This window comes from Onychomys torridus, chromosome 13 (assembly GCF_903995425.1).
Source record: "Onychomys torridus chromosome 13, mOncTor1.1, whole genome shotgun sequence".
Classification (NCBI taxonomy): Eukaryota; Metazoa; Chordata; class Mammalia; order Rodentia; family Cricetidae; genus Onychomys; species Onychomys torridus.
Genome location: NC_050455.1, coordinates 41062244 through 41081473, shown reverse-complemented (window position 1 = coordinate 41081473; position 19230 = coordinate 41062244). Strand labels below are relative to the sequence as shown.

Here is a 19230-nt window from a genome sequence, read left to right as displayed (position 1 = left end):
TTATCTTTTCTGATCACCAATCCCTTCCTCCCACTCTCTGCCCACTTCTCTTATGTAAGATGGCATAATTGCTTCTTTTCTCTAACATTTGCACATGGACTTTCCGCTCCCTCTGCTTGCTTCCCTTTGATGTGTTAGAACCACAGGGTTACCACACACTTCACACAAGCCATGAACTTCACTGAAGAACAAGATTGGAATGTGCTTCCTGTGCTACATACTTTTCAATTTTATTGATTTGTGTGTGTGTGTGTGTGTGCCCCCCCCACACCACACAACCCATTTGTCCACAGAGGCTAGAAGACAGACAGTTTCCCTGGAGTTGGAGTTATAGGTGGTTATGAGCAGCCTGATTGGTGCAGAAAACCCAATTTGGGTTCTCTAGAAGAGTAGGAAGAGCACTAACCTCTGAGTCACCTCTCCAGCCCCCAAACAAAATAATTGAGGCTCACACACTGGTTCTTTGGTTATGGGGTTATTGTTCTGGTTCTACTTTACAGTTTTAACTTTCTGAATAATTCCATATCCTGTGAGTATAAACTTACCTAGCAAATTCTGGAGGCAGAACGTTTTGACTTTTCTTTCTCTCTTCCTTTTTCACAAATAGGACCTTTTATTTGTCACTGTTGGAAGTCTGGGTTTTCAACAGTTTCTTGGTTCATATCCATCAGCTCACTCACACCTGTCTCATCATTGGTAGGTTCTCCAGAACGTCCACCTTCACGACAGAGCACCCTGAGTTTTTGAACTTGGGCTTCTTCTGCATTCTTATCATCTTCTTCCATATCTGGAGGACCTGCTGGTGCTGCACATAGGATGGTTTGCATATCTAGCTGTTGTGTTTTTTAGTGACACCAACACTGAACAGAAGGAGCAAAGAACCACTGGTTGTCTTGACATCAACACAAGCTTCAATCATGGTCTGGTCTGCCACTTTTTGACCACGGAACACATTTTGTCCTGGGTAAGAACCATGCCATGGAAGTTAATCAGACATTTTTTTTTTTATTTTGCCCTGAACATCCTCAATAATTAGCTTGGATTTTCTAAATATGATTTTGCCACTCTGTAGATCAGCAAAGCTCTCTTCAAACACATGACCCTTGAGGCTGTCAGATGAAATTCTGGTTCCTTGGGTCCTTATGACTTGTGTTTTTCCAATGTTTCTAAAATGGAACATAGGTGGAGCTTTCACATCATACCAGTCTTTCTTAGAAAATGGATCAACCAGTTTCTTCTTGGTTCCCTTCTTGAAGCCTTTCCTTGGGGGCTTGTTCTCACCGACTGCTGTCTTGCTGCTGCTCAGAGAGCCAGAGGGAAGAAGTACGCGCAGCTTAGGTAAGAACTTACTTGAGTCAGATGGGACTAACTTTTATTTCTTGGTAAAAATAGAACCTTGCTAAAAAAGGGTGGGGGCGGGGTGTGTTGAGATGATTCCTTCTTTTTTGATATAAACATAGATCTGTCCACAGAAAGCTGTTGTCAAATTGGGATCCGCCGTGCATCTTCTAAGAGCTGGGGACACCTTGATGCAGCTACAGTTACTGTCCTCATTGTAATTGCTGCTAGTATTATTTTTCATTAGCTTCAGCTTTGAGTGGAAGAAAACTGGTCTGTCTAATTTTGAAAATAGTGGGTTTTGCCTCTAAGAAAAGAGCACAATGCATGGCTACATGGCATCACCCCATGGTGGCACACTTTCTATTGTCCTCAATGTGGTAGCCACATGTTTTCCTTTTCTTTTTCTCCCAGATAGCTAAGTCTTAAGCAAGAGAGTTTGGAGGAAATGAAAGAGGGAGAAAATGCACTTTTTTTTTTTCTTTTATGGCATTTAGAGTATGTGCCAATGGGTTACATATCCCCACCCCTGAAGTTGTGTATATATGTTCATATGTATGTGATTAATAAATAAAATAAGCAAAGTGCATTGTGACTGTTCTGGGCTGTTATTTCTGTTTTCATGAAACAGTTTTAAATCTTTTGAAGCAAACTGGGAGAAAATGATGAGCCTCATCCGCTGTGAATGTTTAGTGATCATGTTTATAAGTCACCTAAACAGCACACTATCCTGCAAAGCATAAATGTGTGTATGAGATTCTGTAAAATAAATAAATGTGTAATGGAATTTCACTGATGGAAAATACTTAAAAAGTGAACATCATCTTCTGTAGGCTCCATCTCATACATACACAAAAATTACCCAATATTTTAAAGTCCAGTTTGAGAATTTTTTTTCAATATTAATGGCCATAATGTAATATTGCAGTGAATTAATTGAAAATAGAATAAGTGGATATTCAAGAAAATCAGAGGTTTTGAAACTTTGAAGAATACTTTGAAGAGGATTTGGATTATTTGTTAAATCGGACATAGCGCTAAGAACAAGAAAAAAATAAAATGCCTATACAGAGAAGTATTTCCTCCACCCATCTCCCTCCCCATCTCCATCCCCTCCCTCTCTCCCCTCCCCCTCTCCCTTCTTCCACTTCTTTCCTCTCCCCCCCCACCACCACCGAGCACCAGACCTGGAAACAAAGGCAAGTTAACTGAGGTCCAGGACAAACTTTCTACCCTCCCAATAGGAGCTGCTTTACACGAACTTGACAGCCACAGCAAAGGTCTTCCCTCAGAAACCTGGGTCAAGTGATAACCATCCCCAGACTTTCTCTTCTGGAGGTAAACTGTTCATGGGCAGATGGAGAGCCTTTTTCAGATGAAAGACAACAATGCTCAATCTCTTTCTGTTTCTCCTTATAATTTCATCTGTCCATCCAAATTATAGACACCTTTTTTTTTCTTCTTTTTTTTCCCCCTCTATCTCTCTTATAAAGTCTAGGGAAATGCAGTTGTTAATTTTAAGCCTTCTAGCCAGACAGTAAAAATGACAACTAGTGTTATCTTAGAGATGGTTTTGTTCAGAAAAGAATCCACTGTTGACTTGCGGTGGGTGAATTTGTACTTAAAGTTTATCCTCATCATGTAGGCTGTAGATTTACCACATGTGGGCAAAACTCTGTGTCATATCCCTTGGTGACCAAGGAAGGTACGCGGTCCATCTAACTTGACTCAAAAAGCCAGGCTCATTACCCTGGACTCTGGGTCATGTGATTTAACTAGCTGAAAGCTGCAGCCCAACACCTCCCCATCCCCCCCCCCCCTCCCCCCTGGTCAGTCAGGATTCTCCTGTGGCAGATGACAGAAACTGACTGTTAGTCCACAAAAGATCGCACTAGAGCATCTGAAGGGAATGCTGAAGAGCCAGACTTGTCACTTTTTCTAGCAGTGGGAGGAGGAATATTGTTCACCATGTGGCCAACTTGACATTTAGATTCTAGGAAGACAGTTTAATTAGAACAAACTCAGATCTTGTGACCAGTTCTTGAAGTGAAGAAGTCTCATGAATGCCTTGTCTGTCCAACCTCACTACTGGGGGTCAGAGGTTCTGGGCAGAGCTTCCTAAAGAACAGAAAGAAAAGAGAAACGGATATGAAGCAGTCAGACTAGTAGGTGTCCACCAAACCACCTCCGTGGGGTGATCAGTTTTGAAAACACAGAGTCTAAGAGGTGAGATTGAAGGGTGTCTAGACAAGGCTCAAGGATGGGACCAATAAAGTGGACACTAAATTCTAGCTTGCCTAGTAGTTTAAATAGGGCCACTTAGTGGCAATTTTTCTTTGAATTCAGTCCAGAGTTTCCCAGACCCTGAGTGGGATGCGAATAGCTGGTATATTAAGCATCTCTGTCCAGTTACAGATTATCCTCCAACTCATTCTCCTGGCCACATCCACCGCTTTCTTTGTACTGAACTCGGAACTCAAATGCTGTTTTCTTGTAACACCTTTGTTTAGATTGGAAGAGGAATGAAAAGCTGCTGAATACTTTATTGAATTTCAACCTTTAATATTGGCAATTTGATTTTAACGTGTGAAGTCAAACCTCCTTATTAGACACAGGAGAGAAAGAGCAAGAAGTCAAATGAAACGTCTACTTGAAGATGTCTTTGAATACTCTCCTGCTTCTAGCTTTCCGGTACACAGTAGGGATGAAAGAGCTTCATAAATGGGCCGGTTATTTGAAGAGAGAGAGAGAGAGAGAGAGAGAGAGAGAGAGAGAGAGAGAGAGAGAGTTTTATTCATCACACTTTGTTCCCTGTAAATTTTCACTTTAGTTATTAAAATACTCACTGTAGGAAACAGATTTGTAACCCATTTCTCATATTACCTACAGCCAGAAAAACAAAATTTGATATCCTCGGGTTTATTTGCTGAGGGCGCTTCCCATAAAAGTGGGGTGAGTGTGCGTTGAGAAATTCGTCTGGTTAACTTCTTTATGGATAAGCCTTAGTCACAACCTTCCCCTATCCCAGCACGCACACTTTGGCCCCTTGGCTCTCCCCACCTCCTGACTTCCCGCCTCTCCAGGGCTGGTGACCTAATAGCATTTTTCTTCATGCATATTTTGGCTTGGGCCCACGGCCTGGCTGCCTTCGCCTGTCTGAGTCTTTTGAAATTCCTGCATGTTCGGCCCAGATTAAGTCGAGTGTGTCTCAGGATGTGTGTTCCGTTTTGTTCTTTCCCCTTAACTCTCCCTGTGCAACGTGTCTGGGGAGGAGGGGAGTGGGGCGGAGAGGGGAGGAGGGGCAGAGTGGAGGAGCTGTCCGCCTCGCCGCACGTTTGCAATCGCGTTACGTGAACAAATAGCGGAGGGGCAGCGGGGCCAGAAGGGCTTGTGTAACTGCAAACTTGTCAGAAAGTTTAAAATCTCTCCCCTTCTTTCACTCCAGACACTGTGCGCTCTCCGGGACCGACCGTCGTGAGCCGCTGCTCCCCGTCTTCTTCCAGGACTGGGAAAGGGGGTGCCACGTCCGACGGCGGCCCGGGCTGGGGGCAGGGTCTGCCGTCCGCCCTTGGCACGACTCACTGCGACCCATCCCCGCGCCTCGCCCTCCTCTCGGCCCGAAGAGGTCTCTCGTTCCTTCGCGGGATCTGAGCCCCGTCTTCATTTTTCTCCCAGCCACGTCCTCCCCGCGGAAAGGACTCGCCGGGAGAGCCATGCGTTTCGCCTGGACCGTGCTCCTGCTGGGGCCGCTGCAGCTCTGTCCCCTTCTCCGCTGCGCCCCGCAGGCCCCGCGTGAGCCACCCGCCGCCCCGGGCGCCTGGCGCCAGACAATCCAATGGGAGAACAATGGGCAGGTGTTCAGTCTGCTGAGCCTGGGGGCGCAGTACCAGCCGCAGAGGCGACGCGACCCCAGCGCCGCGGCCCCGGGCCCCGACGGCAACGCCGCCCCGCAGCCGCGCACGCCCATTCTGCTGCTGCGTGACAACCGCACGGCCTCGGCCCGCGCGCGGACACCGAGCCCGTCGGGGGTCGCCCCGGGCCGTCCCCGGCCCGCCGCCCGCCACTGGTTCGAAGCTGGCTTCTCGCCGTCGGGGGCCCGCGATGGAACCTCCCGGCGCGCAGGGAACCGGACTGCGTCGCCACAGCCCCCGCAGCTCAGTAACCTGAGGCCTCCCAGCCACTTAGACCGCATGGTGGGCGACGACCCCTACAATCCCTACAAGTACTCCGACGACAACCCCTATTATAACTACTATGACACGTATGAGAGGCCCCGGCCTGGGAGCAGGTACCGACCCGGATACGGCACCGGTTACTTCCAGTACGGTAAGCACCCCCAGGCCCACGCAAGGCACCTGGCCACCCTGGCTGCCGGTCGGTGCTGTCTAGACGTGGTGGACTGAGCGCGACGCCCCCCCCCCCAGTCCCAGCCGACCTGACCCCCCTAATTCCCCCTGGCCCGCCCCGCCAGCTCTGGAATCTGATGGAAACCTCGCTCCTGGCTCCAGCAGCTTCTTCTTTCCTTTCCTTCCCAGCCTTGGACTTCCCTGTTCTTCCACACACTCAGCCCCACCCGGCGGACTTGGTGGGCAAAGGGTGACAAAAGAGGGGACCTGGAGTCAGAGGTCACCTGATTGTCTTATTTTTAGGTCTCCCGGACCTGGTGCCAGACCCCTACTACATCCAGGCATCTACATATGTGCAGAAGATGTCTATGTACAATCTGAGATGCGCTGCGGAAGAAAACTGCCTGGCTAGGTAATGGATTTCCACAGCCTAGCTCCCATTTTGATCCGGGGATCATATGGTGCCTAGTTCTGACCGCTATTCGGTGCAGACAAGGGCCAGGAAGTGGGACAAGGGCTGGGAAGTGGGACGTGACCTCCTGGGCATGCTGACTTGGATAGAGAGATTTGGAATGTTTTCATGGGTACCGCCTCACTGAGAGGTGCAAATCGGGAGAGGGGGGCGAAAACCCTTGTTCTGGAGACTGTGTCTCAGGTTCTTTCCCAAGATTTCTATTAGGCACTGGCACCAACTACTTCCAACAGCTTTCTATAAAACAGGAGCTCAACAACCAACCATACACGGGGAAAAGTAGAAAGGAAGCGCTCGCTATTATTCGCCGATGGTCTGGGGTGTGTTCGCCACGGTGGCGCCCCCCATTGGTAAAGACCGCATTCCACATTTCTTTCAGGCCGTGATTAACTGGGTTGTTTTGGTGTAAGACCATGAGCAAGAGTTTTGTTTTCCGTCATTCCCAAAATAAAATAGCTATTCTCGACTTGGAATTCTCCTATTTTGCTGCTGGTAACCAGCAGAGGGAGCTTAAGATGCTTGCGTAGTTCTGGTGGTACCTAAAGTAAAATGGAAATCCAACCCAGACCTACAAAAATATAGATGCATCCCAGAAGTGTTGATATGAACCTTTATTCCACGCTGACTTTTTTTTACCACCGTCAGGCTAAGGGAAGAAATTCAAGCTCATTTTCATTCCTGAGTCTTACATGATCCACACCACTGAACGCTGCAAGACAGTGGAGAGATGCTCCCTGCGTCATGATAGTCAAGTAAAAAGCTATCTACCTAAAGCTAGCTGTCTTATTTTAGAGTATTTCTCCACTTATTATCTTAAATCTATCAACTTATTAATGGATATATATGGGTCTTTTGGGGCACGTGGTCATTACTATAGCGATTTCACCGTTTTTAGATGCAGAGTATATTGTCAATAATATTTTTAGTGTAAACCCTAATTTCAAGCTTCGTGGGTTTTCACTGTTGTCCTCCATTCACTCATTCACCAGGCCACCACTATGTTTTTATTCTTCCAGGACTGGATGGGAGCTCAGGATTGTCTCTTTGAGCTGAGAGGCTAGTTGGGGAAGGGAGCAGGGGATGCCACTACAGTGTAATGGTGAGCTGGTCTTTCTAGTTTTGTTTGTCATCGGTGTTCACTGGATCTAATGTCTGTTTGTTTGTTTTTCCTAAACTCACAGTTCAGCATACAGGGCGGACGTCCGAGACTATGATCACAGGGTGCTGCTCCGATTCCCCCAGAGAGTGAAAAACCAAGGGACATCTGACTTCTTGCCAAGCCGCCCTCGCTATTCCTGGGAGTGGCACAGCTGTCATCAGTGAGTGCACGGGCCTCTCGGTGCTTCTGGGACGCTCTGATGTCTTTCAGACGATTCCTCGTGTGTCTTACCTAAAGCTAGAGATGTGCTATTGTTTGTACTTAGAACTTTGACTACGCGGGTTGATGTCATCAAAGGATGTGAAGCCTTAAAGCTGGCCCCTTCATCACCAAATCCCATTATCTTTTGGAGACTTAAGTCAGGCTCATTTAAAAAGTGTGGAAAGACTTAATAGTGGCTGCCGTGAACATTGACTATTACGTAAAAGTATCTGCTATAAATAAGATCATCTATATAAACAGTAAATTTACAGAACTTTATTATTATGTAAAAGTATCTGCTATGGATAAGATCATCTATGTAAATAGCAAATTTACATAATTTACTCTTACATAAAAGTATTTGCTATGGATAAGATCATCTACATGAACACCTGTAGTCGGTCAGCCCTAACAAGCATTTAAGAAAAGCACAGCTTCTTTTATCTAAAGGATTCAGAAACCATTCTCAATAGAACACACATGAGACAGACTTCAGGAGCAGATCTGCTTCCATCTGTTGAAAGGCCCATATCAACCCCAGAGTGGTTGTCCTGCCCTTTCTAAATTTAGAGGTTTTAATTTTTAAATTACATGTGGTTATGCCATCATTTGCCTAGTTAATGTGCCCAGTTATTCAGTGCCAGGAAATCCTGATGTGTGGTCTCCTACTCACAGAAATTCAAACCCTTTCCCATTGTTGCCCCTCTCCCATGGAAGATGAGGACGAGCTCAGAAGTCTTCTCCTTAATGAATAGAGAAAAAGCAGACTTTAGCTGCATAATTTGCATATTAAAGTAGAAATACTTTATTTTGAAATGAAATTTGTGCTTTTTAAATAATAGTGGTAGAAAAGCATGCTGTTATTCCCCCTTGCATTTCTGAAGAGATTTTAAAATGTTGAAACTCTGGTTTTTAGACTGTCATAGCAAGCCCTCTTGAGGAAAGCTCTTGTTTGAAATCATCCTCATATCAGCAACATCAGCAATGGTGCGCAGAGAAATACACTAGAGACTCCTCAGGTTACAAACACAGATAACGAATTGTCTTTATAGATACTCTGTGGAAAGGAACAGATACTCTATCCTTTCCATGAAGTAAAAAAAAAAAAAAAGCTTGCAAATTTGATACATTTATGGCCTTTCTGAAAACCTAGCATGAATATCTCTTTAAGAAGATAAACTTGGGGGCCAGGCACATGCCTTTAGTCCTAGCACACAGGAAGCAGAGGTGGGTAGATCTCTAAATTCAAGGCCAGCCTGGTCTACAGAGTAACTTCCAGGATAGCTGGAGCTACACTGTGAGACCCTGTCTAAAACCAAGGGGGAGAGGGAGAGATGGCTCAGTGTTAACAGTAGTTGCTGCTCTTGCAGAGGAGCCAGCCAGCTTTGATTTCCAGTACCCACATGGTGGTTCAAAACCATCCATATCTCATCTCCAGGTCCAAGGGATTCAAGCCCTCTTCTGACTTTCCCGGGCACCAGGCATGTACAGGGTGCACATATACCTTGTAGGCAGTACATTCACACACATAAATAGATCTTTAAAAAAATCTAAAAAAAAAAGAAAATAAACTTACCCTGTTTTAATTTGTGAGCATAACACCATTTGATTCATGAGATAAGGAGGTCACTTAATGTCCTTATTGTTTCCTCTACATGCCACTGACTGCTGTGTTTTTGTTGTCTGGGACATTAGACATTACCACAGCATGGATGAATTCAGCCACTATGACCTGCTTGATGCCAACACACAGAGGAGAGTGGCTGAAGGCCACAAAGCCAGCTTCTGTCTCGAGGACACATCCTGTGACTACGGGTACCACAGGCGCTTTGCATGCACCGCCCACACACAGGTAGGCTGGCCCTCAGACGTCAGGAACCCACAGATATCCAGAGCCTAGGAAAACAAAGACATCTGCTAATCTGCTATTTTCTTCCTCTCCCCCAACCCCCACCTTCTTTTTTTTTATTTTTTATTTTTTTATCCTTTGTTACATTTGGAGGTTATCGTACCAACGTGGGAATTAATTGGGAAAAGGCAGATGACTGGGTGGTGCAAATTGCTTTTAAAGTGTTTCCAGCTGCCCACACAACCCCTGCTGGTCATCACAGAAGGTCACTGTGGATCCTTACTACATAACACAATGAAAAGCAGTTTACTTTCTGCACACATAGGAATGCCTTGAAACATCTGCCTTCATTCTGTGTTCTTTAATTGGCTATAAATAACTGCTGGCGATGTAGAACTGTTTTCTCACCTGCAAAACCATTTTGTTTTCTACCTTCATGCTTACAGAAAAGTGCCTAGAGTTAGAACAAGGAGTTGAAGCCAGTTCCTTAAGAATACTTTAAACAGCATCACTTTTAATAATGCAAATAAGAATAGAAAGACACATTACTTTCTCCACACATGTATATTTAAACCTACAGTGTAATTGATATCAGATGTCCTTTGGATGAATTTGTTTTTAATAGTGCTGAGCTAAGCACTATTGTATGTCTTAGAATTGGAAAATGTGTGTCAGTTAAAAGCCATGCCAAGTATTTCCATCCAAAACCCTAATTTGTAAAAAAGACATTATAATTTTACTCCAGCCCAGCTCTTGGCAAGTAGTCCGTAAATGTACGTTACCCAGGGCACAAAGACATCAACAGCTGTCATCTTGGGGAGCAGATTCCAGGGTTGTGGCCAGAAGCTTTTTAGTGACCTACATGTGTGGACCATACTTCTTTCCTCTGGGCTTAGCTCATCAAAGTGGTTAGAAAGAGCAACAGTTATACTTAGCATAGGTTGGGAGGGGCAGGACATATGCTTTAAGTGAAGGATGCAACCCAACCATATATTAAGCATGTACCCATTCAGAGATTGCATTCTCATCCTGTGATCACCCCAAGCGGAGCTGGGGCACTTCCTTTCCCTATTCAGAAAATGACACACCCTGATCATCGCATTCTAAGATGGAACCCTTGCCTGGGAAGTTGTTCATGTTTCAGCCCCAGAGGCTCCCCTATTTGCTGGCATAATCTCACTCTTTTTATGGTCATCCTTCTCTATATACGTCTTAACAATTCTTCAGCAGGTTTTGCATTGTAAGTGATTTATGTGTTTCCGGTTATTTTTCAGTTGTCTCTTGAACAGAATTCACTTAAAGGAAAAAAACTCACACAGACCACTAATGTTGACTTTTGTTCGTTTTGTTATACTAGTGTCATTTTTCAAAATGTTTGTGCATATAACTAAGTATAACTTATGCATGTTATTATATATAAGAGCCACATGTTCTAAGATTACAAATTTACATACTAAATTCACATACAACTAAAAATAGTCACATCATACTCATTGACCAAACGTAGCAAACCGTTATGTTTTGCTGAAACCAAATAATGAATTTAGATAGTCTAGAATGAAGTTGTATTTCCAATTTAGTTTTACATTTGACTTTGAAGATTGAAATGTCAATTCAATCTTCACTTAATGGCCTGGGTAAACTTCAGGTATTTATTTGCAAGTCCAAATAAGCAAAGCTCAAAAGTTACATATTCTGTGAGTTCGTGAATCATAGAGTAACAGTGTCAGCAATTAGTGCTTACACATCCACATGGTGCTTTTAAGATTGTGTGACCTAGGCCGGTGTCAAATTCATGGGTTTAAATTGTTCTCCTGCCTCAGCATTCTGAAGTTTTGGGATTATGGGTGGATGCCAACAGGGATAACGTCAGCCTTTCTGAAGCACTTACTCACTTGACAGTAGCATTACATATGCTTATCTTCAATGGGTGTCTAATCCAGTGCACAGTTTAGAGTCTTACGTGAAATGTATGTGGTGTAGTGAAATGTAGTAATGGTAGTGGCAGCTGGTAGTACTGCTTAGTGTGCAAGGTGCTAGAATCAGAGAATGATGTGGTAGAACCAGACCAAATGTTCTTCCTCTTCTCTTTCCTACCCAACACATAAAATGAGAATGGATCAAGATAGGAACCCAGGCAATTATGGTCCTCATTCCTGTGACTCAAGTGATTTCAAGTTGACTTGTTTATGCTGTCCTGTGCAGTGAACATCAATATTGCTTACTCTTCCCAAATCCAGATGTAGCCAAACCCACATCCCTAAAGCATATTGAGAAGCCTTTGTTATCTTTGATGACCAAAATGACCTTAAGCATCCAAGCAAACTTGAGTGATGATCTTAAATGATACTTCTGAGTTCGAATGATTGTAGCATATACTTTTAATCAACTTTGGATTATCAGAATGAAAATATAACAGTTGAAAGTTCTCACAAGGAAATAAGAAAATAAAACGATATCTATCCCGCCTCCCCGGGAGAAAATTCCTTCAGCCTCGTGAGAGCAAGAAGCATATGTTCTTGGCATTTTTCTCCTGGCAGCCTTATGAGGCACCCATTGACTTGCTGGTGTGAATATTTCAGCATGTGGACTGATGCAGTATTGACCAGTTTGGGCATATATCCACTCTTGTGACCCAACCAAGATTTCACTGATTATTTGATGGAGGGAATGTGGTAGTTGAGAAAAGTTACCTGTTTACATAATCATGAAACCAACTCAGTCATTCCCTAGCTGTTTGCCCTGGAATAAGTCATTTGACCTTAGCATGCCTCAACTTCCTCATCTATAAAACGGAGATAGTACTATATCTGCCTCATGTAGTTGTGAGAATTGGCTTTATATAATATGTTTAAAATGGTTCTGGCACATAATAATAGCAAATGTTAGCTTCTCAAGGATGCAACTAGACTCTACTTTTGAGGAATTTCTGTTATATGATGAGTATATAGAGCAGAAATGGATGAATGCTATAAAGCTAAACAGGACAAAAGACCATGAACATCCAGAATGTAGGAAAGTCATTGCAGGGAGGTTCACAGATAGGATATTGGAACTAATTTACTATGAGACCTTTATTCCTGGTGTGATAACTTGAATTGTGGTGAAGGCCTATTTTGTTGCTTAACACTGTTTTCCAGTGGTAACTTGTGAAATAAGGCAAACTGCTTCATACTGCAGTCCCTATAAAGCCCTAGCTATTATAAGACTGGGAAATGTGTGGTTCTCAATGGAGATGAAGCAGAAGTATGGTTTTTATGTCAAATTCTTCTAGGTACCAACTTAGGACTTAATTTACCAATAATATCATGTTTGTGTGTTTGTTTTAGCTCTGTCTAGCCATACACTATAATTTAAATTTTACAATTTTGCTGATTTCAGGGATTAAGTCCCGGATGTTATGATACCTATGCGGCAGACATAGACTGCCAGTGGATTGATATTACAGATGTACAACCTGGAAACTATATTCTAAAGGTAAGGGCTTTGAATACATGAAATTTATCATGACAATTCAATACACTCCCTTTCTCTGGTTTCAAATATTAAATAATCATGGTTCTAAAAGTAACTGAAAATGCCAGGTGGTGGTGGTGCACACCTTTAATCTCAGCACTTGGGAGCCAGAGGCAGGTGGATCTCTGAGTTCGAGGCCAGCCTGGTCTACAAAGAGAGTTTTAGGACAGCAAGGACTAAACAGAGAAACCCTGTCTTGAAAAACAAAACAAAAGCCGTAATTGGACACCCCTCATAAAAACTTTTAAGCAATCCAGAGTGTGATGTTTTTAAAAAGTGCTCAGAGAAATTTGTACAGCTTCCTTTGTCAGAAAGCCAGTGTTTAACTATGCTTTATTTTAAACTCCTTTTCTTGCTTTATTTAGCTGAGTCCCTTGTTAGCAATTTCACTGCAGCATCTCTGTAGAAATAGGAAGGAATAACAGTATACAGTAAACAGGAAATCTTTCACCACACTGTTTCTGTTGTCCAGGTCAGTGTAAATCCCAGCTACCTGGTGCCTGAATCTGACTACAGTAACAATGTTGTACGCTGTGACATTCGCTACACAGGACACCATGCCTATGCCTCAGGCTGCACAATTTCACCGTGAGTATTGTTTGGCAAGCCAAATAATTTCTTTTACAAGGAGCTTTAACTTGATATTAGCCAAAAGACTAGCAGATTCTCACAAGTTTTGTCACCTGGATTTATATAGCATTGGTGTTTGCTTTGCTTCTACTACCATACCTTCCTTGCAAATAAAGCAAAGCAATAATTAAATATAGGATCCACGTTATTATTTTTGACAATACTAGAGAATGAGGATGCAGTAATGTTTTACTCATGCTACAGCTTGTACAGTGTTCACCTGGGAAGATGTACTATTTACCTGACAAGTTCTGTAGCAGTCCAGTCCAACACATTGCTCATTAAGCAGTGTAAGTGAGCTTGTAGAAGCCACAGGCATTGGCTTTTCTCCCCTCCCCCCATGCTCCCTGATAGGAATGCAAAGAAATTCAAAGAATTTTCCAAGGTACACTTTTATTTACTGATTGCAAGATTTGTGTGTGTGTGTGTGTGTGTGTGTGTGTGTGTGTGTGTGTGTGTTCCCTCCATAATTCCCTGAGTTCTGAAACCAGTTTTTGAATCTTATAGGGAATCTCAGCCCATAAATATTAAGCAAAAGTTCTTTAATGAAGAGGAAAGCATAGAAGGTTTGCCTGGTTGCTACCTGTCTTGCCTGACTCCTTTAAAGCTTTGCCTGCTTCATGTTATGCAGTGAGAAGACCATGGGAATAACTGAACATACATCATCTTTGCACTGATATTGCTGAGATACTGGTAGCTTAAAGGCACCATATTACCTCACACAAGACCCTTTTCTTATTTACATAAAGGAACAGAGTCAGTCTGTACTTTGCAAGCATTATCATATTATAAGTAAATGAGGCTCGTGACAGTAAAGAGATAATACTGGAAAATTACACTCTTCTGAATATGTCTACAGTACAGAAAGCTTATCTGGGTCACTGGACCATCAAGCATGGAGTTAGCCTCCGCATGGATGAAGGCTCATAATCTAAAATAATTTATCATAAAAATTAGTATGTAGTTGATTCTTTTAAATTTTCTAATTTTTATTAATTCATTCTCTATTTACTGACTATTACTTTTCACCTTATATTTAAGGTTCTAACCTGGTATCAGGGAGCAATATTAAGATAGGTATAATGGATACCTTGTAGACTTACTGTAGCAATTTTCCAAGTATTCCATATAAATTTCTTTATTGATTGTATCTTTCCCTACCCCTAAATGGCCAGGCTCTAATTGCTTGTTCACACTATATATCCATGGCCAGGTAGAGAACTTCCACCTACAGTCTTACACTCAACGCTTCATTCATGAATTTCTTTGTTCCTCAAGAAATAAAGAAGTGGCTTTAGAACAGCATTTGAATTTGGCCTTGAAGGATCAGAACTACAAAAGCAGACCTGAAGAAGGGCATGTCTGAAGGAGTCAGAATCATGGGCAACTTCCTGGCAGGCGTGAATGGCAGGCAATGTTTGCAAAGGCAAACTCCAGTTGGGTTTGTCAGCTGTGATCAGATCAAAAGGACAAATGAAGAACAGGCTAGGAATTTGGATCTTCTCTCTGGAAGCCACGAAAAAAAAATCTGACATTTTTCAGGAGGGAGTGAAATGCACCTAAAGCCATGTGGGCAGTCTGATGGCTAAGTGTGTGTGACCTCATGCTGTCATTATTGGCAGTTCTTTCCTAACTCTAATGACATGTCATTGTTAGCTCACTGGTTGATTCTCATGCTGGTCAGATATTTGAAACCATTTTGGTGGGATGTAAAATCCACCCAATAATTTGGTATGTTCCATTCATGGAGCCTTTTTCTCCAACTCTTCTCAGATGACCTGGGCCCTTTCCACTTCTGCCATGCTATGTAACTGGGCTTTCTCCTCACAGAAACTGTTCTTTAGAAATTGGAGGTTTATGATTTGAACACAAGTGCATTTTTTCCTTATATGAGGTTCAGTGAGCAGCCTTTCAACACCACTATACCTGCTTCATGGTCTTTGTTCTTATCTCAACCCATTTGTGCATCATTCTGCACCCAGAAGCATGCAGAAAAGGACAAATGCAAGATGGTGCAGAAGCCATGACTCTGCCTCCTGGTGGATGCATTACTCTTGTTCCCTAGAATGAACTCACCTGCTTGAGCACTGGTCCCCTAAGCTCTGCTTGACTTTTCCTTCTTTTAATGTTGTTGTTTGTTTGTTTTGCCTTTTAAACATCCAGACTGTACATCAGGCATGTACTCCGTGCTACTGACATATTACGTACTCTTTTCTTCCAATCACTGTTAAATGATGTTCTAATCATAATTTTACAGGATGATTATTGCTGGATGCAGAGGGAAATGGCTCCATCGAGTTTTGAAAAGGCTGACTAAAATGTTATTTATTGTGCTCATTCGTGATATTATCCTGCTAATAACTTGTCCCATGTGTTCTCTTAATATAGGTATTAGAATGCAAGCCCAGCTCCCATTGGATAAAGCCTGGCGTTTGGAAATATGAAAAACATAGATTAGCTGCAGTAGGAAGGACTTACATATTTTACAAAGCAAACAACAAAGGACGTTTTGTTTGGACTCTTTCACCACAAATACAATAACTGGATTTTGATGTTTAAATCAGCATTGTTTGGGAAATTTTAAATACTTATTCATGCTGTTCTGTGAATTAATGGTGTCTTAAGTTTGTAGGTGCCTACTTGGCTCTTTCAAAGAGCCCCAAATTTCTTGTCTTCTTCTGAAGTTATAGAGCAAAAGGAAAAATGGTATTTTATCGAATGAGCCCTAATTTGAACTGATTATTTTCTAAAATGCAGAAACCAGTAAAACAGCAGTGATGGGTTTATATCTGTCTCAATATAGGTTGCTTTAAAAATGATATTCCTACTGTGTAAACAGGAGTGGATACATTTGGTGCTGAGGAAGGGCCAAATACATAACTATTGTTGTCACAAAATATTACTCTATAGCAGAGAGATGGCAATATATGTATTCAGATAGTTACATCCCTATATAAAATTATGTTTACATTTTTAAATTACTAGATAATTTTCTTTCTGTTTAAGTGCTTAATTTTACTCTGATTCAAGTCAACTTCTGTTTTGGAATGAATTAGATAATTCCAAATTCCTGGCTGATATTTTCTGATATTCCTCTCTCCACTCAATTCTTCTGTTGGCAGATATGTCTAATGTGGCAATATTCACATTACCATTGTGGGGATTAACAGCAGAGGGAAATCATTTTGATGACATGTGTGATCAATGTAGAGCTGCTATGCCCTGCAGCATATTTTACTGTTAGCCAAAATTAAGTCACTGCTGACGTAGAGATTACACGATGAATCTCTAACACTACAACCATCTTTAAAATACTGTAAAAAAAGAATACTGGAAAAACCTTCTGTGGGTTTTTTTCAACTCCACTACACTTCTAAAATGTGCAACTATTAAGAGGAATGCTAAAAAAATGAAATCATCCATAATAGATAACCCACTGTGTGCAACACAGGACCAATCCCTATTGTGTGCAACCAATCATCCTAGATTCTTCAGGGATTGGCTGTACATGTTTTTGTATATTTACAAAAGACAGTTCCAAATTAGCAAAGCACATAGCATTGCATACTTGAGAGGTTGGAGAAAAAGAGGGAAGCAGGTGCTTTCTGCAAAACAAAACCAAGGACTGCACACCACAACAAGACCGCTGTGACCTTACTTCAAACTGTGAAACTGTACAGCAGTAGGATTTGGAAACTCTTAAATTCAGAAGGTGCAGAAAGAAATCAAGTTAGACTTTTAAGTTCCTGGTGCTTAAGCTGAGGTTTTCCTTCATTCACCAGCATTAAAATCTCAAGTAAGGTACCTCCTATGCCAGAACGTATCAGGTAGACCTTTCTCAGTGAGCTAGAACCATGCCTTATGTGTCACAGAGTTGTAAGGCTAACAGTCACTAATCATCCTACTGTACTCACTGCTGAAGGAGCAGGTGAGAGGGTCCAGAGATGGGCAGTTGCTAGGGGTGGATCGCGCGGTACGCATGATTCTTATCCACCTGAGCACACATTTACCCATAAACACATAAAGACATAACTTGGATTGAGCTGGTATCTGATCCATGGGATTGCTTCTTCGATGGCCCTCCTTGCCTTAGATTGCTTTTCAGTTTTAAGACTGTAGAATGATCCTTTCAAATTATCATCATTCTGATGGAGTTATTTTAATACACCTGCTTTTAAAAACAAAACAAAAAACTACTGTCAGTATTAATACTGAACCAGACTGGCATGCATAGATTTAACATCTCATCTTATTAAGATTCTTAACTCTATAAAACCAAATAGGCTAATAATACGATGTTTAGATATTTAGGATAATAATTTCAATAAGACCTTTATCTCTTTAGTCATCGTTATGTGAGGTAAGCCAAGCACTTACCTAATAGACATTGGAAAACAAAAAGACTATCCCTTTCCTTGCTAGGTATGAAAATTAGGCTCACCTTATTTCATTTTTTAACTGTTAAAAATATGTCTACAGAATTTAAATTTTAAACACTGCTATTTGTCATGGCCATATTTTATTTTTCAAAACATAAGTTAAAAGTTATTGATTATATACATGTATGTATTTCTAATAATTAAAGTATGTTTCAAATCCATGAAATGTCTGCCTTTTAAAAGTAATTTGGGCTTTTTGGTTGATTGTTTTTCAATTAAAAATCTGTTTATTCATGCTGGGCGGTGGTGGCGCATGCCTGTAATCCCAGCACTTGGGAGGCAGAGGCAGGTGGATCTCTGTGAGTTCGAGGCCAGCCTGGTCTACAAAGCGAGTTCCAGGACAGCCTCCAAAGCTACAGAGAGAAACCCTGTCTTGAAAAAAATCATCTGTTATTCATAAACATTTCTTTCCTTTCCACAATATTAAAACACTTCAAAATGATTTGTAGTGACTCAAGACTTCATATATTTAACCTTTGGGCATCTATTCTCCAAAGGACCATCAAGATCATTGATAATTAGTTGGTTTAGACTAATGATAAAAACCACAGATTAGTATACTAAACTCTAGATTTTTAAAAATAAGAGGTGAGAATGGCAGAAAGAACACCAAAGACTGAAAAGGAATTTGTTTTTATACTAATAAAGGCTGTGAAAAAAATAGAAAGCAACACAGTCTAGTCTACCCTTCGCCAGCTAAGTAATATTATGATATTGAGACTGCAGGTTCCATCTCCAGTGGGACCACGGCATATCCTGCCTCATTGCAGAAAACCTTCACATTTTATGTAAGAACGGAATTTACAATTTCCATCTAATTGTTCCCTGGGCATTTTTGGTAACAGTTGTGTGCTGCTCTTTAAAGTTATATTAGGCACAAGTGTGCACATCATTCTTTATGCTCAGAATTTAGAGAAAATGGAGTTCACTAAAATTTTCCTCTACTGACCATTAATCTTCAGTAGATTGTATGAGAATACTAAATTCTTAATCAGGAAATATTTTAGAAATCATTTTACTCGTAGTATATTAAGTAGCCAAACTATCCCCTTTACATATGCTTCATATTTGAATTCACATACATAATATAAAAAAATCAACCATTTAAATTTCATTCCCAGATTCCCAAAGTTCTAGGCCATTTTGAATACAGATTTTGGTTAGCTTTCAAGCTGAAATGGTGCTGAGTTACCTGAACTTGAATGTAAAATGCGTTAAGTCTTAGCTCACGGGATACAGACATTTAATATGTAGCTGCTTGCTACACACTCAGTCACATG

General features: G+C 41.7%; 1 protein-coding gene and 1 pseudogene across 2 annotated transcripts; one reads left to right on the top strand and one right to left on the bottom strand.

The window, feature by feature from the left end:
* Positions 1 to 676: 676 nt before the first annotated feature.
* On the bottom strand, positions 677 to 5053 carry LOC118594534 (annotated as a pseudogene).
* Lox (lysyl oxidase) lies at positions 4711 to 17982 on the top strand. 2 transcript variants are annotated; one of them, XM_036204956.1, is made up of 7 exons: positions 4711 to 5664; positions 5988 to 6096; positions 7338 to 7475; positions 9212 to 9368; positions 12747 to 12842; positions 13354 to 13469; positions 15900 to 17982. In XM_036204956.1, exons 1-7 carry the CDS (start codon positions 5052 to 5054, stop codon positions 15904 to 15906), a joined length of 1236 nt encoding a protein of 411 aa, XP_036060849.1. In that variant the 5' UTR covers positions 4711 to 5051; the 3' UTR covers positions 15907 to 17982. The 2 variants fall into 2 exon arrangements, with proteins under 2 accessions (XP_036060849.1, XP_036060851.1); XM_036204958.1 differs by lacking the exon at positions 15900 to 17982 and having other exon boundaries at positions 13354 to 13473.
* Positions 17983 to 19230: the final 1248 nt, after the last annotated feature.